This window comes from Salvelinus namaycush, chromosome 21, assembly GCF_016432855.1.
Source record: "Salvelinus namaycush isolate Seneca chromosome 21, SaNama_1.0, whole genome shotgun sequence".
Classification (NCBI taxonomy): Eukaryota; Metazoa; Chordata; class Actinopteri; order Salmoniformes; family Salmonidae; genus Salvelinus; species Salvelinus namaycush.
Genome location: NC_052327.1, coordinates 32,013,927 through 32,040,411, shown reverse-complemented (window position 1 = coordinate 32,040,411; position 26,485 = coordinate 32,013,927). Strand labels below are relative to the sequence as shown.

General features: G+C 44.0%; 1 protein-coding gene across 1 annotated transcript in view; it reads right to left on the bottom strand.

The window, feature by feature from the left end:
* Nucleotides 1-6,112: 6,112 nt before the first annotated feature.
* The window catches only part of LOC120065854 (voltage-dependent calcium channel subunit alpha-2/delta-1-like), a 117,419-nt gene continuing 97,046 nt past the window's right edge, over nt 6,113-26,485 (bottom strand). The window contains exons 23-38 of the mRNA XM_039016902.1: nt 24,833-24,893; nt 24,511-24,605; nt 23,475-23,556; nt 20,463-20,525; nt 19,314-19,417; nt 18,425-18,511; nt 18,195-18,262; nt 18,050-18,088; nt 17,893-17,964; nt 16,438-16,590; nt 14,988-15,040; nt 14,845-14,900; nt 14,454-14,580; nt 12,276-12,388; nt 10,271-10,353; nt 6,113-8,256 (exon numbers count right to left, since the gene is read on the bottom strand). Coding sequence (XP_038872830.1) covers nt 8,146-8,256; nt 10,271-10,353; nt 12,276-12,388; nt 14,454-14,580; nt 14,845-14,900; nt 14,988-15,040; nt 16,438-16,590; nt 17,893-17,964; nt 18,050-18,088; nt 18,195-18,262; nt 18,425-18,511; nt 19,314-19,417; nt 20,463-20,525; nt 23,475-23,556; nt 24,511-24,605; nt 24,833-24,893 — 1,367 coding nt within the window. The 3' untranslated portion in view covers nt 6,113-8,145. The remainder of the gene's footprint in view (nt 8,257-10,270; nt 10,354-12,275; nt 12,389-14,453; nt 14,581-14,844; nt 14,901-14,987; nt 15,041-16,437; nt 16,591-17,892; nt 17,965-18,049; nt 18,089-18,194; nt 18,263-18,424; nt 18,512-19,313; nt 19,418-20,462; nt 20,526-23,474; nt 23,557-24,510; nt 24,606-24,832; nt 24,894-26,485) is intronic.

Genomic DNA, 26,485 nt, shown 5'->3' with positions numbered 1-26,485 from the left:
ACAGTAGAAACAGCTGTTGGTCTTACGTCTACGTTGGCGCTCCTCCTTAGTTAGCCCGTGTCGCCCCACTTGCATTGGTTCAGAATCTGGTGGCAAGACCCCTCCACTAATCCCGTGTGGGGAATAACGATCAATACGTTCTGGTTCACTTCCTGAACCGAATGGTAACCGAGTTGCTGATTGATTGGATGGGCCCCACTGCTTCTCCCTCCTTCTCTCTCGGACTCTATTATCTACCCGAATAGATAAAGTGACCAAGCTGTCTAGGTCACTAGGCTCTGGATAGGATATCAGCTCGTCCTTGAGTTGCTCCGACAACCCCTGGTAAAAAGCCGCTTGTAGTGACTCCTCATTCCAACCACTCTCCACAGCCAATGTCCTGAACTCGATCATAAAGTCTGCCACACTGCGAGCTCCTTGGCGAAGAGTGAACAAACGTTTAGCTGCGTCCTTACCTCGGACTGGATGGTCAAAAAGCTTTCTCATCTCTCCCGTGAACTCCAGGTATGAAGCCATGCAGGTCCCCTGTCGTTCCCAAACGGCTGAAGCCCATTCCAGAGCTCTTCCACGCAGCAGTTCAATAACAAAGGCTATCCTAGCCTTGTCAGTGGCGTAAGAATGGGGCTGCAGATCAAACACTAACCCACACTGCATAAGAAACGAACGGCATCTTCCCAAATCCCCTTCATATTTATCAGGCGTCGGTACCTTGGGTTCACGGAAGGAAACCGCTCCAGACACGGCAGGTGAGATGGGTGAAACAGGTGGTGAATGAATCGCCGGCAAACTGAGCTGATCCTGGATTTGTGTCAAGCTAGCAGATAAGTTCTGGATTGAACCCGCTATCTCCTGTAGCGTCATCTTGTGTTGTCCCAATGTCTTCCCCTGCTGGGTAATGGCATGGCAAACGGAGTCCAGGTCCGCTGGGTTCATCCTTGGCCGGATCGTTCTGTCACGTTCTTTCAAAATCGAACCCAGAAGCAGACCAGGACAAGGAGAGTAGGAAGAAGGTGAGTATTTATTTACAAGTGAATGTGAATGGGTAGATATATCCAGGTGGCGTAGCGGGCAGCGGTGGTGAGTTGATGGGAGTAAATAGGTGGATCCAATGGGGTAGCAGAATCCTCCGACGACCAGGCGGGAATGGGGTAAATGATCCGGGTGAGTAACTGAAGACAAAACAAACGGAGGTAAGTTTAAGGCAAGCAATACGTAAAAAACAACAAAACAAATTCTATCCAACTTGAGGCTGATACTATGGCACAACATACTGTTCATGGCTAACGATCCGGCAGGGAATGGATGTCAGGTCCGGGCTTATGAAGAGGAGAGATGATGATCAGGACCAGGTGTGCAGATAGCTGATGGGATACAGGTGCGGGTAATCAGAACTCCCAACTGGCTACATTGCCCGGCAACCAGACAGGGTGCGTTCCAGGACGCCGAAAAAAAACACTCCAGGACAGAACACAGGCAAAAAAAAACGACTCAGGAAACGGGATTCGTGACACTAGAGTGTCTAGCATCCTGACTAGCATATCTCGTGGTGCACCTTGGAAGGAACCACTTACTAGGGAGAATAGGGAGAGGTACTCTGTGCCTGATCCAGTCAGTGTGCCACCTCTGCAAAATAACGCTGACAGATCTTTCATAAATAATTATGATCAATCGTGGGCTTAAAAAGAAGTTAAGTAATTCATTGAATATCTTGAAAATGTAAACACAGGACATATCTGAGTGGGCATGTACCCTTGTGCCTCCTATGGGCATGACGCATCTGCACACAGACACACACACCCAAAGACAAACCTCATCAGTTATTCAGTGTTTGTCCTTTGTCGCCAGTGTTTATGGGTGTTGATGTGAAACAATCCCCGAGTAGAATACCCTGTCCTTTTGTATATCCCACTAACCATAACGGTTTAACTCACACATCCTTTACCATTCTATACATATGTCACACACAGAGAGAATAGACCACGTTCTACATACAAGACACAAGACCATTCCACGTTAAGAGGAAAGAAATAGAGTTGTTTCACTATTGTTGTGCCAGCTGATAAAGGTGTTATACCTGCAGTTTCCTCAAAATGGGACTTTGGTGACTAATGACTGGGATGACTGTTATCACTATAACACTGCCTCATGTTCATTTCACCATGGCCTGTTGTAATGAGTATGTACCGTCACCATCCATACATCTGGGACAACCAACTTCTGTTGTCTGGTGGACATCGTTAATTCACCCTGTGGATAGGGTGGAGAGAGAACTTTTTCTGGGCAAGATGTTTTTTTACCACGTTCGTGTGTATTTGTGTCAGAACTGATATTTGTAATTAGCATGTTGATGGTTAACATGACGCACGCTATGCCAAACAGGGTTCAGGTGGGGTCATGCACACACACCTGCTTTTGGCAGTGCAACCCTCTGCAATGCCCCTGTGTGTGTGTCCGTATGAGATTGATTACCCTCTGAAGAAGCGGGGACCCAGCAGCTGGGAATGATCTACTACACATGCTGGCACCCCCCTCTACAAAATGAATCTCTGTTCAGTATCCTGTGTGTGTGTGTGTGTTTGGTGGGAGGGGGGTGTCTAAGGGGACTTTACAGGGCGGTAGCCAGAGGCAGAGTGCTAAACTCTGATGGCAGCCATGTACCTTAAACCACCAAAAGATTACTCATTACAGTGTCTAAATGGAACATGTTCCGCTGACAATATTCACCTGGAGAGAGTTCCCTGTTTTTCCACAGACAACAGAAACACAAGCATGCGCAAACACATTTGAAATACTTCTTTGAATCCAACACACACACGTGCACGCACACACATTTGTTTTACTATCCTCGTGGGGACCAAGCAATTGATTCCTATTCAAAATCCTATTTTCCCTAACCCCTAACACTAACAGCTAACCCTACTTCTAACTCTAACCGTAATTGTAAACCTAACCCTTACTGTATGTTTAAAATATAATTTTTCCTTGTGTCCCCACTTGTCTGAATTTTCCTTGTTTTACTATCCTTGTGATGACTTCTGGTCCCCACAAGGATAGTAAAACCAAACACAAACACACACCTGGGGACTCTGCATCCCGCTGGTCCTGTAGGTCAGGTTGGGAATGTTGACTTTAATTCCAGCACCCACAGGAGAATCAAAGGAATACTGGGGAATGTTAGGATTTATTGTTGACTGATTCCAAATTGACTTCCAAAATGCTGGGTTATACTATCTAGAACCTGAAAGGGTTCTTCAGCTGTCTCCATAGGAGAACCCTTTTTGGTTCCAAGTTTGGGGGACCCGGTGTCCACGTAGGATACATGTAGCTCTGTGTGTGGAAACATTTCATCACAGGTAAGATATTCAACTCGTTTAGTGTAGTACGTTTGTTACTCCACTCACTACACGTGGCTGTATAGTCAGGTTGTTACTCCACTCACTACACGTGGCTGTATAGTCAGGTTGTTACTCCACTCACTACACGTGGCTGTATAGTCAGGTTGTTACTCCACTCACTACACGTGGCTGTATAGTCAGTTTGTTACTCCACTCACTACACGTGGCTGTATAGTCAGTTTGTTACTCCACTCACTACACGTGGCTGTATAGTCAGTTTGTTACTCCACTCACTACACGTGGCTGTATAGTCAGTTTGTTACTCCACTCACTACACGTGGCTGTATAGTCAGTTTGTTACTCCACTCACTACACGTGGCTGTATAGTCAGTTTGTTACTCCACTCACTACACGTGGCTGTATAGTCAGTTTGTTACTCCACTCACTACACGTGGCTGTATAGTCAGTTTGTTACTCCACTCACTACACGTGGCTGTATAGTCAGTTTGTTACTCCACTCACTCGTTGGTCTTGGCTAGCTTAATGTTCTGGATGGTAGTTAGCTAGCTTTCACTTACGTGGCTGCTAGTGTTGTCATGAAAAGGGGCATGAGGGAAGCACTATAATATTACGTTTTCTCAGTAAGTGAGAACGCTCATGAGCAGGCAATTCTGAAAAGTCATATTTAGACATGTTTTACTTAAATGTAGATTTGTAATTTACTAAAACAAACAGACAACAAGAAAATAGCTTTTGAAAAATGATGACCCAGCTTATGGGAACAAACCCTCCCCTCTGCTCTGACTGGAGCAACTAATCTACAACCAATTAAAATAAAGGTCAGAGGTCAACTAAATTAGGGCCACTTGATTAGAGATGTTTATTCAGGCTAGGTCTAATGGCCGTATGGTTAAGGTTAGGTTCATGGTATTTCTTATGGCCTCAGGGTGGTTGTGGCCAGTTTACTAATGAGGATCAAATGTCTATATCAACGCACAGTGATCTGATCAGAGACAGTGCTTGTCTGTCTCTTAGCTGAATATCATAGTTCCCACGTTCAATATAGCACAACTCAGAAACACATAGCAGTGTGCTGACTCTTTATGTGTAAGGTAATGTTATTTCAGTCAAAAAAAAGGCTTTTTTCCTGTGACCATTTCTGAAGTTGAGGTTATACCTTCATCGCCCCCCCCCCCCCCCCCCCTCCATCGCTCACTCTCTCTTCCTCAGTCTCTGTTAACTCTGAGCACTGGCATGTAAGAAGATAGCAGCCATGGTAAAGGCTATGAGCCCCATCACTACAGACAAGGAGTCACATTACACACAGACCCCCCAGGCTAACCATCCCTTCACACACACACCAAGACCTGCCAGTACAGCCCAAAGTGATCCTTTTGAGCTTTCCTTTCCCAGTATAACAAACACAACGCTCAACACATGAACAGTAGTTGAATTCATCCAAATATAACTTTGGATAAACAACAACAACATAAACCTAAAGTCACTCTGACCTGTCAGAGCCGTGATGCTTGACCAGAGCAAAAAATAGGACAAGTCGGTTTCTCCCCCTGTCAAGACATCACAGAGAGAGGGGACTTGTGGGTCCATCCAGGGATACAGTCTGGTACAGGGGACATTATATGTCAGTACACATCTCTCTGTCTTTCATCTGCATGGACACCTGTACACGATAATGCTGTGTGGGTATGTGTGTGTTCGTGGGGCAAAGAAAGCAGCACTGCCATCACATTACACTGAGGTATTAGAACAATCATTCTGATTAAAGAAAGAAGGCGTATGCACTATATTTCTCCAAAAGCATCTTAGATACAACATTTGCATCCACAAATATCCCATTATGTAAAGGGTGTTATCACAGTTTGCAGGCCTTTAGAGCGTGTGGTTGAATAATGTCCCATGGTACATTGAGAACAGTGAGAACCCCTGTACTATGACTTTACCATGATGTATCATCAGTTAGGGAGTCCAGTAGTGATACAGTCACATTATCATTATGAGAAAACAAATAGAAATGAAAGTTGGCATAATGAATCCCAAGCCTTGAAGAATAACAGTGAAAATCTCTGCCACAGACTCACTGTAACTAATGGTTTGTCATAGTTGCATAATACCCTATTAGTCTATCAGAGAACCCGAGGAGCATTATTGCATTTTGAAAAACCTATTGTTATCAGTGTGCTAGAGAGCATAAGAACATCTTATCATAGTTTTGTTGTTGTATGTCTATTAGACAGCCATGGCCATTGCATGTCTTTCAGTACCTTATGATATTAAACCAAACACTGATAGGTGGCAGAGATAAGTGATTAGAATTGCATACAGGGACATTCATCATTAAGCACATTACAAACCAGTGCTGTACAGTACATCCATGTAACTGCATGAGTTATTTACTAACCTGTCAGCGACAGTACAGTTGACTCTGTATCAAGGCTCCTAACACAGTGGAATGGCTGTGAGCTACTCTCTGTTGTTCTCGCAGAGATAGGAAGAGTTGTCCTCTCCCCTCACCTCATCTTTAGCAGTATCCTGACCTTGCTCTGCACAGCTGAAAGATAATACCATGTTTGTCCTGATCTGTGACCCGCTGTTTGATCTCTCCAGCATGAACTATTATTAAATCATTATTGAAGTATTACTTGTGGGAACAGGGGACCTCAAACAGTAAGCGGTTATTTTATGTCCATCTGCTGTGCCAAGTTGCATGTCCATAAAATACTCTCCTGTTGAACGAACAGCTAATCAATAGACCATAACAATACTATACGTTTATTGTGAATACATCATATTTGCACAAGAATCACCACCATGTTATATAAACATTATATCTCCTTTTTTCAGTTTCTTTTTTTTTTTTTACAGTAAATATCATTATTGTACAAATGTATACAAAATTTAATCAGGCTAGTCAAGTTCCACAAAAGAGTAAGTCATGTATTAAAGCACAATCAAGGATTACCCCAGGGACATGCCTGTACCAGGGCTACATAATGTCCTTGGTGTTATACACACGTCAACACGCGACTCCGATAAACAGGCATGATCCTGAACGCCAAACCAGTTAGTCACACGATGGCCATGGCAGAAAGGACAACACTGGCAGCGATAGGCCCTGATGTAAAAACGACATAACATGAGCTGTTAGTTCTTCATTTTGGGGTAGGGTTACAGTGCTGCTTTTTTGTAATGTGTAGTTTACAGTGAACTTAACTATTGGTAAGGTTGGGATAAGAGTGGGGTAAGACATGAAACTGTCTGTGGTTCAGGTCTGTGGTAACAGTGCCTGTACCTTGGTCCTCTCCATCATGGCCAAACAGTGACTAATCCATGGTTTGAGGAGCGTCCAACATCGAACAGACTCATTCCGTCACATTGCAGCATTCTGACACCGAGCTTTCAGCGTCTCGTTGACAGCACTTAGAGAGCAACACAAAGAAGAAACAAGCAGTAGAAGAAGACGGAAAAGAAACAGTCTTTATACTGTATATGCTGATATCATTCTCCAGTTGTCTGCTCACCAGGGCATGTGATACAAACTCCTGTAGTCTTTTGGAAAGCTTTTCTGTCTTTCACTTTGCTGAAATCCTGAGTCTGGGGATCCAGAGTAAACTAACTTCAGGAGCACATTGTTCTACAGAGGTGGGTTCAAGTCTGTCTGGCAGTCTGAAGGTGAATGAGACTGACCCCCAGGTTAGATAGATACCAGATAGTTATGTAACATAAGAAACATATCTCTGAGCTACTGCTCCTGCTCTACTACTACACATAGCATACTGTACGGCGTGCAACTGGGACACATTGGGACATCATTCCAATGACTCCCCATCAAAGATTAACTCTGGATATATGAATGGGATGTTGACGCTACATAGGCACTAGGAATCTGATGCATCAAATGAAGCTATACTGTATATGTATCTATAAAGTCCTGGATAAATAGATAATGTATCACTTGAGTTGCACTAGATTTCGCTTTCCCGGTGCAATGGAACCAATGGAATAGCCCCAAAAGTACAACCATGCTCACTCAGCAAGTGAAGCTAAATGAAGCACACCAAAAGTATTTAGAAAGTATTTGGCTCAGGTCATAGATTGGTACCATGGCCATAACGATATTAAAGTATGATTTGACCCTACATGTTATCAGAGTCTCTTTCATGGGCCAACTATCCCCGTTACTCTAAGGAGCTTTATTTGGTGTCATAGTTAGTGTTCTTCAGCTCTCTGTTGAGTGAACCCTACTCTAGTCTACTGCATCTATTTACTCACTGCTGGTTGACCTGGAACAGTTGGATTATTGAGAACTTTGCTGTCCATTTCAGTTACAGCGTTCGTTGTCTTCATAATGATCTTTTTCTACATATAATAAATATCATAAGCAACAATAATACAAACAACTAGGCATACACAAATCATTTGCTGTCAGTGAAAAATAATATGTTGGCATGAAAGGACAGCCACTCAACCTCCCTCAGACTCAAACCAATACATAGATACTACAGAATTAAAGGGTTTGGTTAGCTCTTACTGTTGCACCATAGAATAGAATAGAATATCTCAGGCAATTGAAACATGGTGGAGAAGAGAAGTGAGCGATGAGAGAGAGCACCCTTTGGCATTGGAGAACGATTGGAGAACAGGAGAGTGACTCCTCTTCCATACTGGCAGTGAGTTAACACATCAGTGATTACGTTCAGAGGATGGAGCGTCAGAAAACAGTCCAATGTAAAACACTGTCTAAGTGAGATGTGAGTGTGTGTGTGTGTGCATTTGTGTGTGTGTGTAGGGGTCATGAATGTCGGAAGCCAGTGAGGAGCCACAGCAGCAGTAGTTGGAGCCCCAACATGGGCCAGAGGGTGGGGCTTAGAGAGGTCCCGCCCCCACAGTCAGAATCATCCTCCTGTTGGACACAACAAACGTTAATCAGACAGGCAGCTAATGAGATAATTCAAACCAGATTATGTGGCAAATAACAGATTAAACACATATTACAAGGCTGTGTTCAGGAGAGTGCAACATTATTGAAATGTCGGTGTGTGTGTGTGTCCTCCTCCTGTTTGATGCCAGTGTTCAGGATATCTGTCAAACATATGTCCCCACGTGATCGTACATACGCAACACCAACACAGGCTCTCCTCAGGGATGTGTTTTGTCCCCACTCCTGTACATCTTGTACACTAATAGCTGTACTAGTTCCCATTCTGACAGACACCTCGTTAAGTTCGCTGATGACACTGCCTTGATCAGCCTGTTGCATGATGACGAGGAACACCATGGCCCGGTCCTAAATTATTTTGTAGAGTGCTGTGACAAATCACACTTGGTCCTCAAAACCAATAAGACCAAAGATATGTGCATAGACTTCATAAACAGACAGGCCTGGATGAGATCTTTAAGGTCAGGGTCCTGCGCAAGGCTCACAAAATCATTTTAGACCCAAGTCACCCCCTGTACCCTGACTTTGAACTAGTCCCCTCTGGGCGCCGGTATAGGGCACCCCTCAGCAGGAAGAACACAACTAGACAATCATTTGTGCCAGGTGTGATATCCCTCCTAAATAGCTTGGGCTACTGTTCCTATCGACCTAGTAAGGCCAGCAGGCTAGTCTCTTTTTATTGGTATGCAACTGTTATGAAAGTTGATTGTCAATTTATTTTGTTACTTAAACGCCACTTTAAACATGTACATGACACTGCAACAATAAAGTCAGTAGAGTAAAGTAAATATCTGTGCATGCTCTTGGCCTTGGTGTGTGTGTATGTTTGTGTGTTTGTGTGTGTGTGTGTGTGTCGTACAGTACAGCACATCGTCAAAGGTAGGAAACCCATCTGTTGCTTCCTCAGTTTACTCTAGAGGGAATATAGACTGCAGAGGAACTTCCATCGTTCAGCTGGGGAAGAGGGCTTTGTCCTACATTCAGTCTCCAAAGAGGATCTACATCCACTGTATAATACCTGTACCCTCCATTCCCAGGCCAGCCTAAACATCGCTACCGGCCTGTGTGTGTGTGTGACAGGTCTATTATGGGCAGTATGAAGACTGTGTGTCAGAATAGGCAAGGGAAATACTGTGGGGTATGTTAAATATTTACATGAGTGATGTCAATATTTTTCAGAGTAGGAGATGATGTCACATTCATAGTAACAGCCTTCTCACGATCAATCACATTCCATCCACATCAACATGACAACATGACTTCACCTGGTGTAGAATTACATGATCAAGTGGTAGATGCCTTTCTTTTGCTCTGGGATTATCCAAGTGTGTTTATGCATTTGATGGACGTATTAGAAGCCACGTAGTAATTGATACCACATAGCTAGTAGTGGCTATGTGTAAGGTCTGATTATTGGAAGGTTTCAGGTCAGTTAATAGTTGATGTGTGTAAGGCCTGACTATCAACAGTGGTGGAGTGACATGTCTCAGTTCAGTTTGTATTGAAGGACACTGACCCTGGACCCAGCATCAACACCTGCAGCAACAGGAGGAGGGGGACGGGACTCAGACCAGAGACACCGCTGATTGGACACAGGGGCTCGTCCTACCATTTCAAACAAGAGCCAATGGAGATGCAAAATGCAGGATGGAAATTGGAAATAGAAAAAGAGACAAGGAGAAAGAAAAAAATGTAAAAGATGAGAATGAAGATTTCATGCAAAAACACTAAATGACAGTTACTGTAGTGCCAGTAACGAAAGTCAGTATAAAGGGTGGAATAATGCAGGATGATATAACTTAATGAAATATGTCAGAAAGATGAGAGAATGAACATGAGAAGACCTGTCATGCAAGCAACCAGTTCATTTGATGGAACAAAAAAGATCCCTGAGAGCAAAATGTAAACCAGATAAACACATTAATGCAATCAGGCAATGAAGAACATTCAAACCAAGAGATAGAGAAAGAGAACTTACGTCTATGTTGTTGTCGAAACACACGTCAGGTCCTTTCCTGTATCTGGGGTTCTGAGCCAGCTCACAGGGGTCTGGACCCTGGGCTGCACACACACACACTAAGGAAATACTAACACACTCACACCTCCTATTAGTACAATACTCCCACTCTGATCTTAAATACTGACACGTCTTGGTCAAACATACTGTAGATCTCTAACATCTCACACCTTTAACACTCTCCCTTACAAACTCAGACATATCACCCTGTCTGCGGCAGAGTATTACCCTTTAACACTCTCCCTTACAAACTCAGACATATCACCCTGTCTGCGGCAGAGTATTACCCTTTAACACTCTCCCTTACAAACTCAGACATATCACCCTGTCTGCGGCAGAGTATTACCCTTTAACACTCTCCCTTACAAACTCAGACATATCACCCTGTCTGCGGCAGAGTATTACCCTTTAACACTCTCCCTTACAAACTCAGACATATCACCCTGTCTGCGGCAGAGTATTACCCTTTAACACTCTCCCTTACAAACTCAGACATATCACCCTGTCTGCGGCAGAGTATTACCCTTTAACACTCTCCCTTACAAACTCAGACATATCACCCTGTCTGCGGCAGAGTATTACCCTTTAACACTCTCCCTTACAAACTCAGACATATCACCCTGTCTGCGGCAGAGTATTACCCTTTAACACTCTCCCTTACAAACTCAGACATATCACCCTGTCTGCGGCAGAGTATTACCCTTTAACACTCTCCCTTACAAACTCAGACATATCACCCTGTCTGCGGCAGAGTATTACCCTTTAACACTCTCCCTTACAAACTCAGACATATCACCCTGTCTGCGGCAGAGTATTACCCTTTAACACTCTCCCTTACAAACTCAGACATATCACCCTGTCTGCGGCAGAGTATTACCCTTTAACACTCTCCCTTACAAACTCAGACATATCACCCTGTCTGCGGCAGAGTATTACCCTTTAACACTCTCCCTTACAAACTCAGACATATCACCCTGTCTGCGGCAGAGTATTACCCTTTAACACTCTCCCTTACAAACTCAGACATATCACCCTGTCTGCGGCAGAGTATTACCCTTTAACACTCTCCCTTACAAACTCAGACATATCACCCTGTCTGCGGCAGAGTATTACCCTTTAACACTCTCCCTTACAAACTCAGACATATCACCCTGTCTGCGGCAGAGTATTACCCTTTAACACTCTCCCTTACAAACTCAGACATATCACCCTGCCTGTGGCAGAGTATTACCCTTTAACAACTCCATTCATCATGATTGAACATGACACTGTGATTGGACAGACTCTCTTGCTGATAAATAGTGTGCAATACAGGGAGTGTGTACATTTTATAGCTTATCTCGCTGTATGTGTGAGTGTGTGTGTGTGTTTAGTCCTCATTATCAGCATATTGAGTTGTAATAAACTACAGGCCTCTGGTTTGACCCCTCTCTGAACTCTGATGATGACACTTTTACTGTTACACCAGCAGGAAGCTAAATCCCCAGACACATAGGTCTCGTATACACACACACACACACACACACACACACACACACACACACACACACACACACACACACACACACACACACACACACACACACACACACACACACACACACACACACACACACACACACATAGTGATTCAAAGTGATCCCAACGTGGGCTCCAGATGTTCCATTCAGATACATAGCTCCATATGAATTTAGACTTGCCTAAACATGAGAGTTTTTCACTCCAGCAGTAATACTAACTAAATGAATACAACTGTACTACCATGTGTCCTGCTGATGGATGATGTAGTTATATGTGAGGGTACTTCGTATCTACAGCCATGTGGTTTCAATAAACAGGCTTGGTATTATGTTGATAATTGTAGCAACATGTAGATAGATACAGTGCTGCTGAACTTCTGTTACCGTTTGTCTAATGTAGAGGTTTGTATGTGTGTGTGTGTATGTGTGTATGTGTCAAAGGATACAGGGTTGCTCAGCTTGTCTTAGTGGTCTGGGGTCACAAGACAGACAGGTGGCCTTGGCATCAGTGATCAGAAACACCAGGTTAGTGTGGGGCAGCTTCTCAGCTCGATACATCCTGAAACACACACACACACACACACACACACACACACACACACACACACACACACACACACACACACACACACACACACACACACACACACACACACACACACACAGTAAGCTACTTAGCATTATACATCGTGAAAGGGTGAGAGGAGAGGTGAGAGAGGGGGAGAGGAGAGGAGAGGAGGAGAGGAGATGAGAGGTGAGGGAGGGGAGAGAGGAGAGGAAGAGAGGAGATGAGAGGTGAGGGAGGGGAGAGAGGAGAGAGAACACTTCCCTTCCATTGGAATGTTATTTTATTCTTTCAATGGAATTCACCATTATTCCAAGACAGAAGGAAGAGGCTCCACTAGATTCAACCCCAAAACAAATGGAAACACTCCCAACAGACTAACAAAGCATACACACAACATGCTCTTTATCTGCCTCAGATAATAGTAAACCATAAACGCTGCTCGTTCCTTCCGCCTCCTGCGACATCACACATATGGGCTACCGTGGTGATATACACTATATATACAAAAGTATGTGGACACCCCATCAAATGAGTGGAATTGGCTATTTCAGCCACACCCATTGCTGACAGGTGTATAAAATTGAGCACATAGCCATGCAATCTCCATAGACAAACATTGGCAGTAGAATGGCCTTACTGAAGAGCTCAGTGACTTTTAACGTGGCACCGCCATAGGATGTCTTCGGATGCAACACTCACTACCGAGTTCCAAACTGCCTCTGGAAGCAACGTCAGCACAATAACTGTTCGTCAGGAGCTTCATGAAATGGGTTTCCATGGCCGAGCAGGCACACACAAGTCTAAGATCACCATGCGCAATGCCAAGCGTCGGCTGGAGTTGTGTAAAGATCACCGCCATTGGACTGGAAAAGTGGAAAAGTGTTCTCTGGAGTGATGAATCACTTTTCACCATCTGGCAGTCCGATGGACGAATCTGGGGTTGGCGGTTGCAGGAGAACGCTACCTGCCTAAGGAATAATGGTCTGGGTCTGTTTTTCATGGTTCAGGATAGGCCCCTTAGTCTCAGTGAAGGGAAATCTTTATGCTACAGCATACACTGAGATTCTAGGCCAGTCTTTCTTAAAGTATGGGTCGCGACCCAAGGTGGGTTGCGGACCTGCACAGAGCCCCTTTGTGGCAACAGTTTGGGGAAGGCCCTTTCCTGTTTCAGCATGACAATGCCCCCGTGCACAAAGCGAGGTCCATAGAGAAATGGTTTGTAGAGATCGGTGTGGAAGAACTTGACTGGCCTACACATATGAATTGGAAAGCCGACTGCGAGCTAGGACTAATTGCTCCAACATAAGTGCCCGACCTCACTAATGCTCTTGTGGCTGAATGGAAGCAAGTCCCCGCAACAATGTTCCAGCATCTAGTGGAAAGCCTTCCCAGAAGAGTGGAGGCGGTTATAGCAGCAAAGGGGGGACCAACTCCATAATAATGCCTATGATTTTGGAATGAGATGTTTGACGAGCAGGTGTCTACATACTTTTGGTCATGTGGTGTATATGTGGTTCAGATGAACAAACAGCAATTAATAAATCACACACATACTACAGGGCAGTGGAGCAACTGCGTCCTCTCGTCTGTGGAATAGCTCTTTCTTTATGGCGCTCGTTAAAGTTTACATGTCTTTAGTCATTAATATTGAGGAGAAAAACGTCAGTCGCATGGGGCTCATATACCCACTGCAGTTCTACCACATTCAGCCCTCACACCACATGTGAGTTGCAGCACAAAAACAGGGGAAAAGGTTGGGAGAGGGCTCTCAGCAAACATTGTTTCCCCCTGCGTCCAGCTTCTGACAGATCAATGTAATGTGTCTGATCAGAGCCCAGCCAACAGCAGCTGCCTGGACAGAGCTGGAAAACACAGAGGAAGGCAGGAAACTGACCCCATTCTGGATCTACAATTATCCAGGAAGGAGAATCTCCCTTATATGTCACACACACACACACACACACACACACACACACACACACACACACACACACACACACACACACACACACACACACACACACACACACACACACACACACACACACACACACACCTGGAGCAGTTTCCACAGTCAAGGACTCCCGAGTAGGATCTCTCTTCGTTGTCGAAGAAGTACTGAGTCTGCTCTGTGATACAACTCTCCTTAAACATGTTAGCTGACATGTCATCATCTGAGTCCGCTAGAGAGAGAGAGATACAGAGAAAGAGATAGAGAGAGAGATAATCCACTACTGTCACCATACGCAACCAAAAACACAAATCAACAAACAAGCAAACAAAACAGGTCTGTGCTTACAACTCCTCCACATAACTACTCCAAAGCCCAAGGATATTTACACTATATTAACAGCCCATTTTAGCGACAACAAACATATTGTACCTTTATAAATTGACTGTTGTATAATCACATAATTACATTCAATATACTGCACCCTAACACTCACCTGCCTCTAGGAAGCTGGGGAATATGAGACCGTAGAAGAGCTGCTGTATTATCGACCTAGAGAGACAAACAAACACATTACTGTTGGTCTAAACAGCAGACCATATCTAAACAGTAGTTACAGTAACCAGCCCATTTACTCACCAGGCAGCAGTGGAGGCCCACCAACCTATACTCAGCATGTCTGCTATAGTGGGCTGGAGAGTGGAGAGGAGAGCAGCACTGAGTGCACAATTCACAACATAAGGACAAAATATATGCATATACAGTGCATTCAGAAAGTATTCAGACCCCTTCACTTTTTTCACAATGTGTTACGTTACAGCCTTTTTCTAAAATGGATTAAATATTTTTTCCCCCATCAATCTGCACACAATACCCCATAATGACAAAGCAAAAACAGTTTTTTAGGTTTTACAAATAAGAAACAGAAATACCTTATTTACATAAGTATTCAGACCCTTTGCTATGAGACATGAAATTGAGCTCAGGTGCATCCTGTTTCTATTGATCATCCTTGAGATGTTTCTACAACTTGATTGGAGTCCACCTGTGGTAAATTCAAATGATTGGACATGATTTGGAAAGGCACACACCTGTCTATATAAGGTCCCACAGTTGACAGTGCATGTCAGAGCAAAAACCAAGCCATAAGGTCGAAGAAATTGTCCGTAGAGCTCCGTGACAGGATGGTGTCGAGGCACAGATCTGGGGAAGGGTAAAACATGTCTGCAGCATTGAAGGTTCCCAAGAACACACTGGCCTCCATCATTCTTAAATGGAAGAAGTTTGGAACCACCAATACTCTTCATAGAGCTGGCCGCCCGGCTAAACTGAGCAATCGGGGGAGAAGGGCTTTGGTCTGGGAAGTGACCAAGAACATGTTGGTTACTCTGACAGAGCTCCAGAGTTCCTCTGTGGAGATGGGAGAATGGAGCAAAGTACAGAGAGATCCTTGATGGAAACCTGCTCCAGAGTGCTCCAGGACCTCAGACTGGGGCGAAGGTTCACCTTCCAACAGGACAATGACCCTAAGCACACAGCAATGACAATGCAGGAGTGGCTTCGGGACAAGTCTCTGAATGTCCTTGAGTGGCCCAGCCAGAGCCTGACTTGAACCCCATCAAACATCTCTGGAGAGACCTTAAAATAGCTATGCAGCGACACTCCCCATCCAACCTGACAGTGCTTGAAAGGATCTGCAGAGAAGAATGGGAGAAACACCCCAAATACCGGTGTGCCAAGCTTATAGCGTCATACCCAAGAAGACTCAAGGCTGTAATCGCTGCCAAAGGTGCTTCAACAAAGTACTGAGTAAAGGGTCTGAATATTTATGTAAATGTTATATTTCCCTTTTTTTATAGATTTGCAAACATTTTCTTAAAACCTGTTTTTGCTTTGTCATGATGGGGTATTGTGTGTAGATTGATGAGGGGGAAAAACGATTTAATCCATTGTTGAATAAGACTGTAGCGTAAGTGAAGGGGTCTGAATACTTTCTGAATGCACTGTACGTAACAGAAGAGGTAACCAAAGCAAGATAATGCATTTATGCATGTGTGTGTGCTGTGTGTGCTGTGTGTGTGTGTCTCACCACATAGACAGATCGTGGCCCTGCAGCAGCCTTGCTGTCTCTCTCAGGATCACAGACTGACTGGTAGTCGTAAGTCTTGTTGAAGGAGTACAGAGACGTGTTGACCAGACTGATCATCACGACTGGGTCTACCTCCCCAAAGAACTGACCAATCTGTATACAGGGAACAGAGAGAGCTGTGTTCAACTACCACACCTACACATTTATTCATAAAGAACTGACCTATCTATACACACAGAGGACAAGGTTGTACTCAAGATGCAAAATGGATGCCTGCTCTATGCATTAGAAAGCCTTGATCCAAAATGTATGCTTGCTCTATGCATTAGAAAGCCTTGATCCAAAATGGATGCCTGCTCTATGCATTAGAAAGCCTTGATCCAAAATGGATGCCTGCTCTATGCATTAGAAAGCCTTGATCCAAAATGGATGCCTGCTCTATGCATTAGAAAGCCTTGATCCAAAATGGATGCCTGCTCTATGCATTAGAAAGCCTTGATCCAAAATGAATGGGGAGGATTGAACTACCGAATCCAATTTAACTCAGTAGAGCCAAAACATGCCATTCACTTGGATTGAAGCCTGCGGGATTCTCCTAAGGAGTATAGTAGGAAGGACAAAAGCAGATTCAGCATGACTTTAGACCACATGAAATGTATGAAAACATATGTCCAACTTTGATACAGGGGTGAACTCTCTCTTTAATAGGGGTTAGCATAACAGAGTGGGAACCTCTCCCTTTCTCTCTCTCTGATACTGTTCCAGAGACTAACCCATTACTCTGCTGGAGAAGCAGACTTCTGTACTACAGGAGCTTTTAAACACACTCTAACGGGACACAATGGGCTCAGAACGATGCCATACCCATGTCATAATCATGTCATAATCATGTCATATGACCTATGTGAGTGAGTGATGGATTGGAGTCATCCAGGTCAGATGAAGCAGGGATGGAGAGAGGAGCAGGAGAAGAGATCTGGTGGCCAGCCAAACCAATGAAAACCTTTTAGTACTCATTCCAACAGGAGTGTCTTGGCTTTAAGACATTGGATTTATGTTCTACTAACTTCAGGATACTGTAGATGCCATAGAGCCATTTTCTTTCAGATCTGTGCTTTAGATACCTGTTTGTTGTCATGCCAAATATGATATGGCATTCGGTATTAATGAGTGTGAGAGAAGCAGAGGACAATACAAGAAAATCGTATCTTATAATGATAGTCAGAGGGGTTGGCTAAAAGCACATCCAGATCAGTTCAACAGATTCCATAAGGGCCAGTTTCCTGGAGACAGATTAAAGCTAATCCTCTCCATTGAACATGTTTCTTGTCCAGGACAAGGCTTAATCTAGGTCTGGGAAACCGTCCTATAGCCAGACAGAATGTTGACCCTGCTCTGGTAGAGCAAACATACATGTCTCTGACAGAACAAGCTGCTTGGTTGATGGAGACTCACCTGAGTGATATACTCATCCTGATTGGACATCAGCAGGAAGCCGCCATCATCCAGGATGACACAGTCAACGTGCTGCAGAGAGAGAGAGAACATGAGTCAGTAAAGAACATTATCAACATTTCAAAATATTTTTCACAAGTAAGATAGGCCATAGTACCTTATCATTCTTCAGACAGCCACAGATTTCATCCTTGCACTGCAAACACATCAGAACACACACCACCATGTATGAAGGGTAACTTGTTGAGCAAACACAATATAAGTGATAGTTTCTTAACTATGGGGAAAAGTGTTTCTCTTACGTTGACTTTGATGGTGGCGTTCATGAAGTTGCTCATCCAGGCAGAGACGTTCAGTTTCACCCCCACCACTACAAGACATATTCAGAAACACTTTTTTATTGAATAGCCCTTTAGAGAATGATCTATGGATGGTTCATCTCATTCTCCAAGCTGTCAGTTTTACTTCAGAAGTACCCACTGCAACAACTAAGCACCCGGCTAAGGGGATGGGGACAGTATTGTCCACTCACCAGCTGGTTTGAGGTTGACTCCATCTATGTTGAGGTCTACAGCCTTGCTCACCAGAATACCTGACTCATAGCCTGATTCCCTGCTCTCTGCAGCAGAGAGAGAGGAGGGAGAGCAGAGGAAAGAGTGTCAACACATTCACATACAGTGACACTTGTTTGACAATGACAGTAATTGTGTGAGGCTTGGTAAGAATCATGTTTGATGAATATAATCTTTGTTTGTTTGGTCTGATGTAACTAGATAAATGGTCATAAATGATGTGTGGCTTGGCAGTATGAGTACATACTGCAGTATAGTATGAGTGAAAAACGGAATCTTATACTGAGGGGAGACAAGGATTCTTTAACTCAGAGATCTGGTCTATAGAGTACTGTAATACTACATGGACATACATAGAGGTGGAGTCAAAAGTAGCAGACAGAGAGAGCTAAAGAAAGAAGTACATGAAAAATTGTGAGTGGAGAAAGGAGGAGAGAGTGGAGAGGGTGGAGAGAGGAGGAGAGAGGGGAGAGAGTGGAGAGAGTGGAGAGAGGAGGAGAGAGGGAAGAGAGTGGAGAGAAAGGGGAGGGATAGAAGAGGGGGATGGAGAGAAGAGGGGGACGGATAGAAGAGGGGGATGGATAGACAGATGAGAGGAAGCAGAGAGAGGGGGGACTAGAGGGCCTCTCATCTCAGATCTCAGCCAGTAGAGAAAGCCGTTCGTCCCCAGAGAGAGGTTTGCTGACAGACCACATTGAGGAGAAGACACCGTTGGGTCCCTGTGTGTGTGTGTGTGTGTGTGTGTGTGTGTGTGTGTGTGTGTGTGTGTGTGTGTGTGTGTGTGTGTGTGTGTGTGTGTGTGTGTGTGTGTGTGTGTGTGTGTGTGTGTGTGTGTGTGTGTTAACCCACTGTTGAAGTATGGAGCGGTGAATATATAGATGTTGTTATCCAGAGTCCTCTTGTAGAAACTTGAGTCATAGGTCTCAGCATTCTCTGTCCACTCCTCTCCAGCACTGAAACACACGCGAACACATGCTCACGCATACATGTACGCACATTTTTAAGACACAGATGTCTAAAAGATTTTACTCAAATACAAGGCTACACTTTGATCAAAATAACAGTCACACCCAACACACTGGAAAAATGACATGGAATTGGCCCAGAGATAAAGAAAACATATGTATGTTTTTTATGAACGTATTTTTACATATTTTCTTCACATGCAATAATAAATAAATTCAAGCCAGTCATAAAAAGCTCTATACAAAGTTGTTTTCTAACTGGTGATGTGCAAGTTAAATTGCATGTTAGATATATAAATATAAGATAAACCTTTTTACTAAGATTACCTGCCTAAATTCAGACATGAATAACAATCAATGAATAACAACCAATAACAACCTTTCCTTAGTAAATAAATCACAGAAAGATGCTGAAGAAAACCTAAAATTATAGCTACAAACCTAGTACAAACTGCTGTACTCTAACAATCACCAAGACTGATTTCCATCTGACAGCCAGATGATATACACTCTAATGATAAAGATCTTCAGACAGAGAGAAGAGACAAAGAAAGAGAAAGAGAAAGAGAGAGACAGAGACAGAGACTGAGAGAGACAGACAGAAAGAGAGAGAGAGACAGAAAGAGAGACAGAGAGAGAGACAAAGAGAGAGACAAAGAGAGAGACAAAGAGAGAGAGAGAGAGACAGAGAGAGAGACAGAAAGAGAGAGAGAGGAATAGAAAGAGTCCATCTGTACTGAGCACGTCACCAGTGTATGTGAACTATGTTCTGGGCTGGGCTAATGGGCTGTAGGTGATTTGGGAAAACCAACTCTCCATGAAATGTGAAATGATCCAGGAGAGCAGGTAGGGAAGTAAAACAGTATCATATCCAAGCCAAACCATTATACACTTTAAAATAGCTTTGTGCATTAGCCAACTCCTACCTGTATTAATCCTTTGTCATGGCTTCTTACAATAGGAGTTGGCCACAGCACCTACAGTTTGGGATCGAGCTAATCTAACTAACTCAGAAGGAGAAATCTGAGCATACCTCCTGGGATAGACTCTGGTGATCCCTCCATCAGTGGCTACAAACCTGGCCAGAATCCCACCCCTGGGAACAGAAAGAACACACAGGTATCAATCACAGTTCAATTGATGAGGTAAAGAGGTAAATCGAACTCGACCAAAACAATGGAATTGCCATGGAAACTCGTGGGGGAAATGGCCGTGGGGGAAAGATCCCGAATCTCCTCATTGCCCCCTAGCAAAATTAGCCTACATTTAGGCTATTGTTAATATAGTGCATTCGAAAAGTATTCAGACCCCTGCACTTTTTCCATATTTTGTTACGTTACAGCCTTATTCTAAAATGGATTGCATACATTTTTTTCCTCATCAATCTACACACAATACCCCATAATGACAAAGTGAAAACAGGTTTTTAGAAAATGTTTGCAAATCTATTAAATACAAAAAGGAAATATAACATTTAAATAAGTATTTAGACCCTTTGCTATGAGACTCGAAATTGAGCTTAGGTGCATCCTGCTTCCATTGATCATCCTTGAGATGTTTCTACAACTTGATTGGAGTCCATATGTGTTAAATTCAATTGATTGGACATGATTTGGAAAGGCACACACCTGTCTATATAAGGTTCTACAGTTGACAGTGCATGTCAGAGCAAAAACCAAGCCATGAGGTCGAAGGAATTGTCCGTAGAGCTCCGAGACAATATTGTGTCAAGGCACAGATCTGGGGAAGGGTACCAAAACATGTCTACAGCATTGAAGGTTCCCAAGAACACACTGGCCTCCATCATTCTGAAATGGAAGAAGTTTGGAACCACCAAGACTCTTCATAGAGCTGGCCGCCCGGCTAAACTGAGCAACCGGGGGAGAAGGGCTTTGGTCTGGGAAGTGACCAAGGACATGATGGTCACTCTGACCGAGCTCCAGAGTTACTCTGTGGAGATGGGAGAATGGAGCAAAGTACAGAGAGATCCTTGATGAAAACCTGCTTCAAAGTACTCAGGACCTCAGACTGGGGTGAAGGTTCCCCTTCCAACAGGACAACGACCCTAAGCACACAGCCATGACAACGCATTCTGACAGAGCTCCAGAGTTCCTCTGTGGAGATTGGAGAACCTTCCAGAAGGACAACCATCTCTGCAGCACTCCACCAATCAGGCCTTTATGGTAGAGTGGCCAGACGGAAGCCACTCCTCAGTAAAAGGCACATGACAGTCCGCTTTGAGTTTGCCAAAAGGCACCTAAAGGACTCTCAGACCATGAGAAACAAGATTCTCTGATCTGATGAAACCAAGATTGAACTCTTTGGAATGAATGCCAAGCGTAACGTCTGGAGGAAAAATGGCACCATCCCTACAGTGAAGCATGGTGGTGGCAGCATCATGCTGCGGGGATGTTGTTCAACAGAAGGGACTGTGAGACTAGTCAGGATCAAGGGAAAGATGAATGGAGCAAAGTACAGAGATCCTTGATGAAAGCCTGGTCCATAGTGCTCAGGACCTCAGACTGGGGCGAAGGTTCACCTTCCAACAGGACAATGACCCTAAGCCCACAGCCAAGACAATGCAGGAGTGGCTTCGGGACAAGTCTCTGAATGTCGTTGAGTAGCCCAGCCAGAGCCCGTACTTGAACCCAATCGAACATCTCTGGAGAGACCTGAAAATAGCTTTGCAGCGACACTCCCCACCCAACCTGACAGAGCTTGTGAGGATCTGCAGAGAAGAATGGGAGAAACTCCCCAAATACAGGTGTGCCAAGCTTGCAACATCATATCCAAGAAGACTCGAGGCTATAATCACTGCCAAAGGTGCTTCAACAAAGTACTGAGTAAATGGTCTGAATACTTTTGTAAATGTGATATTTCAGTTTTTATACTTTCCATCAACTAGATTTTTTTTTGAAAAATCAGTTTTTTCTTTGTCATTATGGGGTATTGTGTGTAGATTGATGAGGAAAAACACTGCATATTTAATCAATTTTAGAATAAGGCTGTAACATAATAAAATGTGGAAAAAGGGAAGGAGTCTGAATACTTTCCAAATGCACTGTATGTGTATTTCACACTATATTGAGGTAAAATTGTATGGATGCCAACCTCAACACGTTCATGTCATCTGAACCAATCAATTGCATTACAGTTATAATTGACTGACTACCACCATTGATTTCTGTATGCTAGCTATACTAACGGGAGTTAGCATTTAGCAGTCACTTCTTCTAAACCTGAAAAGGGACAACTTCTAAATGTTATGCAGCGAAAACAGTCAAATATCCAAATAACACTTAAGTAACCACATTGTGGGTTTGTTACAATACATACTGTAAATTATGACGGATATGACGGAAATCCACTTTGTTAAAATCAGATTTGTTGAATGTGTGCCAATCTGGTCAATGGAAGCATCGCCCCATTTACCACATCTTTAACAGAGGCTCAGGGACCATCTAGACTAATCAGAGAGGCATGAGCTAAATATTCCACTGTCTTTGAAGCCCATCTCGCTCTCCCAGGAGAAATCACTAGTCCGTCTGAACAGTGTGTGTCTTGGAGAGGCCTACAAAGAGAACTACACATCACTGTGTCCAGAACATTTGAAAACGAATTGTTCTAAACCCTGAGAGTCACTTCTCTTTATGTCCTAATTCTTTGAGTTCTTTGTTCAGTAAATTGTTCCTGTTTATGTAAGCATGTGTGTGTATGGCGTGATGAATGCATGTTGAGGTAATTACTGTGGTGTCTTCAGAACACACCATGTCTTGGCATTGCTGGTCCTGTGTCTTTCTTTGATCATATTTTACTGGTAAAACACAGACATAGCACTCTCATAGCAACAGACCAAGACATTAGCATATAGCAGTACTAGCTGCCTGGTGTTTCTCCAATAAGACATCAACAAGATGGGGAGTAGACTGACTGTCTATATGACTCATGTAACTGACTCAATGTGTACATGTAGATGATGCCCTGATGGCGGTCAGTGTGTGTGTGTGTGTGTGTGTGAGAGTGTGTGTGTGTGTGTGGCACTCACAATGTCTGCTCCTTCCACAGTTTGACCAGATCAGCAGTCAACCCAGCGTCCAACAGCAGCCTACTGACCAGAGTCACATTACCTAGACAGGAAGACATTGTTACTGAAGTATCTTCCACAGTAAACCCCTTGGTAAACTGCAAGGATGACACATAGGAGTTTAGATGGCTTGAGCTTGCTTAGACAACACAGAGGACATTGCGATCCATTAGCTGACACAGAGGACATTGCGATCCATTAGACAACACAGAGGACATTGCGATCCATTAGACAACACAGAGGACATTGCGATCCATTAGACAACACAGAGGACATTGCGATCCATTAGACAACACACAGGACATTGCGATCCATTAGACAGCACAGAGGACATTGCGATTCATTAGATAACACAGAGGACATTGCGATCCATTAGACAACACAGAGGACATTGCGATCCATTAGACAACACAGAGGACATTGCGATCCATTAGACAACACAGAGGACATTGCGATCCATTAGACAACACAGAGGACATTGCGATCCATTAGACAACACAGAGGACATTGCGATCCATTAGACAACACAGAGGACATTGCGATCCATTAGCTGAGGATGTTGGTAGGATCTCCAGTAGCTGATACCCATTAGATGATGACACTATAGAGGTTCTGAGTCACACAGTAGCATGACAACATCAGGTTCTAGGAAGCTCAGTCAGTCGATCAGGATGATATCAGACTATACTAATCCAATGCCTACCGCGTTAGATAAGGTTGACGTCATTCCTGGCCAGACCAGACTAGTCAAACGCCTCTCTCGGACCTTCACAGGGCTATGGAACACCATAAAATCAAAGTGGTGGGAAACCCTCCTGACTCCCCCCACTAAACCCTCCCCCTGGGTGGGTATAATAGGTAGAGGAATTCCATCTGTGTGTGTGTGTGTGTGTGTGTGTGTGTGTGTGTGTGTGCGTGTGCGTGTGCGTGCGTGTGCGTAAGTGCATGCGTGGGTTGTATGAGCACCTGCGAGTGATAAACAGCCATGGTAACTTACATGGTTCTTCCAGTGTGTTCCTGTCTATGAACTGGTTGAAGTCCAGGAGGAACTGGGTGTTGTTGTCGTTGTCTTTCAAGCCTTTGCAGTACTCCCTACAGAAATAGCAGACACTGTATATTACATACATTACATCTCAAATTCAACATCTGTACAACATCAAACTCCTTTTATAACTTCTACCTAATTATACGCCGTGCTCCTCAATCCCAGCATAAACTGTGGAATAACCAGATACTCCTAGTGAGTACACTTCAGGAGTAACAACGGTTCAACATGGAGGTGGTGGAGGAGATTCAGATGTGCTGCTGTAGCCACTCACCTGGGGGCGATGAAGGTGTATCCCAACTCATCAAACATCTCCACCTGCAGAGTGTCCATGGCTGAAGAGAATAGAAAGCCATCTTTAGAACCTTACACACTCTGTAGAGTAGGAATCATGGCCTATACAGCACACCAGACTGATCTTTATGGAAATAAAGAACTGAAAGATGAATGAGTGAAACAAGACATGACAGAAAGAGAGAGAGACAATGATTATGGAGACAAACTCCCATCCATCTTTAAGCTTGGTAGTGCCACTATTCTGTCAGCATGACTTTTCATGGCTGTTAGGCCAGTACACTCTGCTGACTGTCACTGTCAGGCATTATCTAGAACACTGCTGTCCATTAACTCACTGTCAGGCATTATCTAGAACACTGCTGTCCATTAACCCACTGTCAGGCATTATCTAGAACACTGCTGTCCATTAACTCACTGTCAGGCCTTACTGCTGTCCATTAACTCACTGTCGGGCATTATCTAGAACACTGCTGTCCATTAACTCACTGTCAGGCCTTATCTAGAACACTGCTGTCCATTAACTCACTGTCAGGCCTTACTGCTGTCCATTAACCCACTGTCAGGCATTATCTAGAACACTGCTGTCCATTAACTCACTGGCAGGCCTTATCTGAACACTGCTATCCATTAACTCACTGTCAGGCCTTACTGCTGTCCATTAACTCACTGACAGGCCTTATCTAGAACACTGCTATCCATTAACTCACTGACAGGCCTTATCTAGAACACTGCTATCCATTAACTCACTGGCAGGCCTTATCTAGAACACTGCTATCCATTAACTCACTGGCAGGCCTTACTGCTGTCCATTAACCCACTGTCAGGCCTTATCTAGAACACTGCTGTCCATTAACTCACTGTCAGGCCTTACTGCTGTCCATTAACCCACTGACAGGCCTTATCTAGAACACTGCTGTCCATTAACTCACTGTCAGGCCTTACTGCTGTCCATTAACCCACTGTCAGGCATTATCTAGAACACTGCTGTCCATTAACTCACTGTCAGGCCTTACTGCTGTCCATTAACCCACTGACAGGCCTTATCTAGAACACTGCTGTCCATTAACTCACTGTCAGGCCTTACTGCTGTCCATTAACCCACTGACAGGCCTTATCTAGAACACTGCTGTCCATTAACTCACTGTCAGGCCTTACTGCTGTCCATTAACCCACTGTCAGGCATTATCTAGAACACTGCTGTCCATTAACTCACTGTCAGGCCTTACTGCTGTCCATTAACCCACTGACAGGCCTTATCTAGAACACTGCTGTCCATTAACTCACTGTCAGGCCTTACTGCTGTCCATTAACCCACTGACAGGCCTTATCTAGAAAACTGCTGTCCATTAACTCACTGTCAGGCCTTACTGCTGTCCATTAACCCACTGACAGGCCTTATCTAGAACACTGCTGTCCATTAAGTCACTGTCAGGCCTTACTGCTGTCCATTAACCCACTGTCAGGCATTATCTAGAACACTGCTGTCCATTAACTCACTGTCAGGCCTTATCTAGAACACTGCTGTCCATTAACTCACTGTCAGGCCTTACTGCTGTCCATTAACTCACTGTCAGGCATTATCTAGAACACTGCTGTCCATTAACTCACTGTCAGGCCTTATCTAGAACAC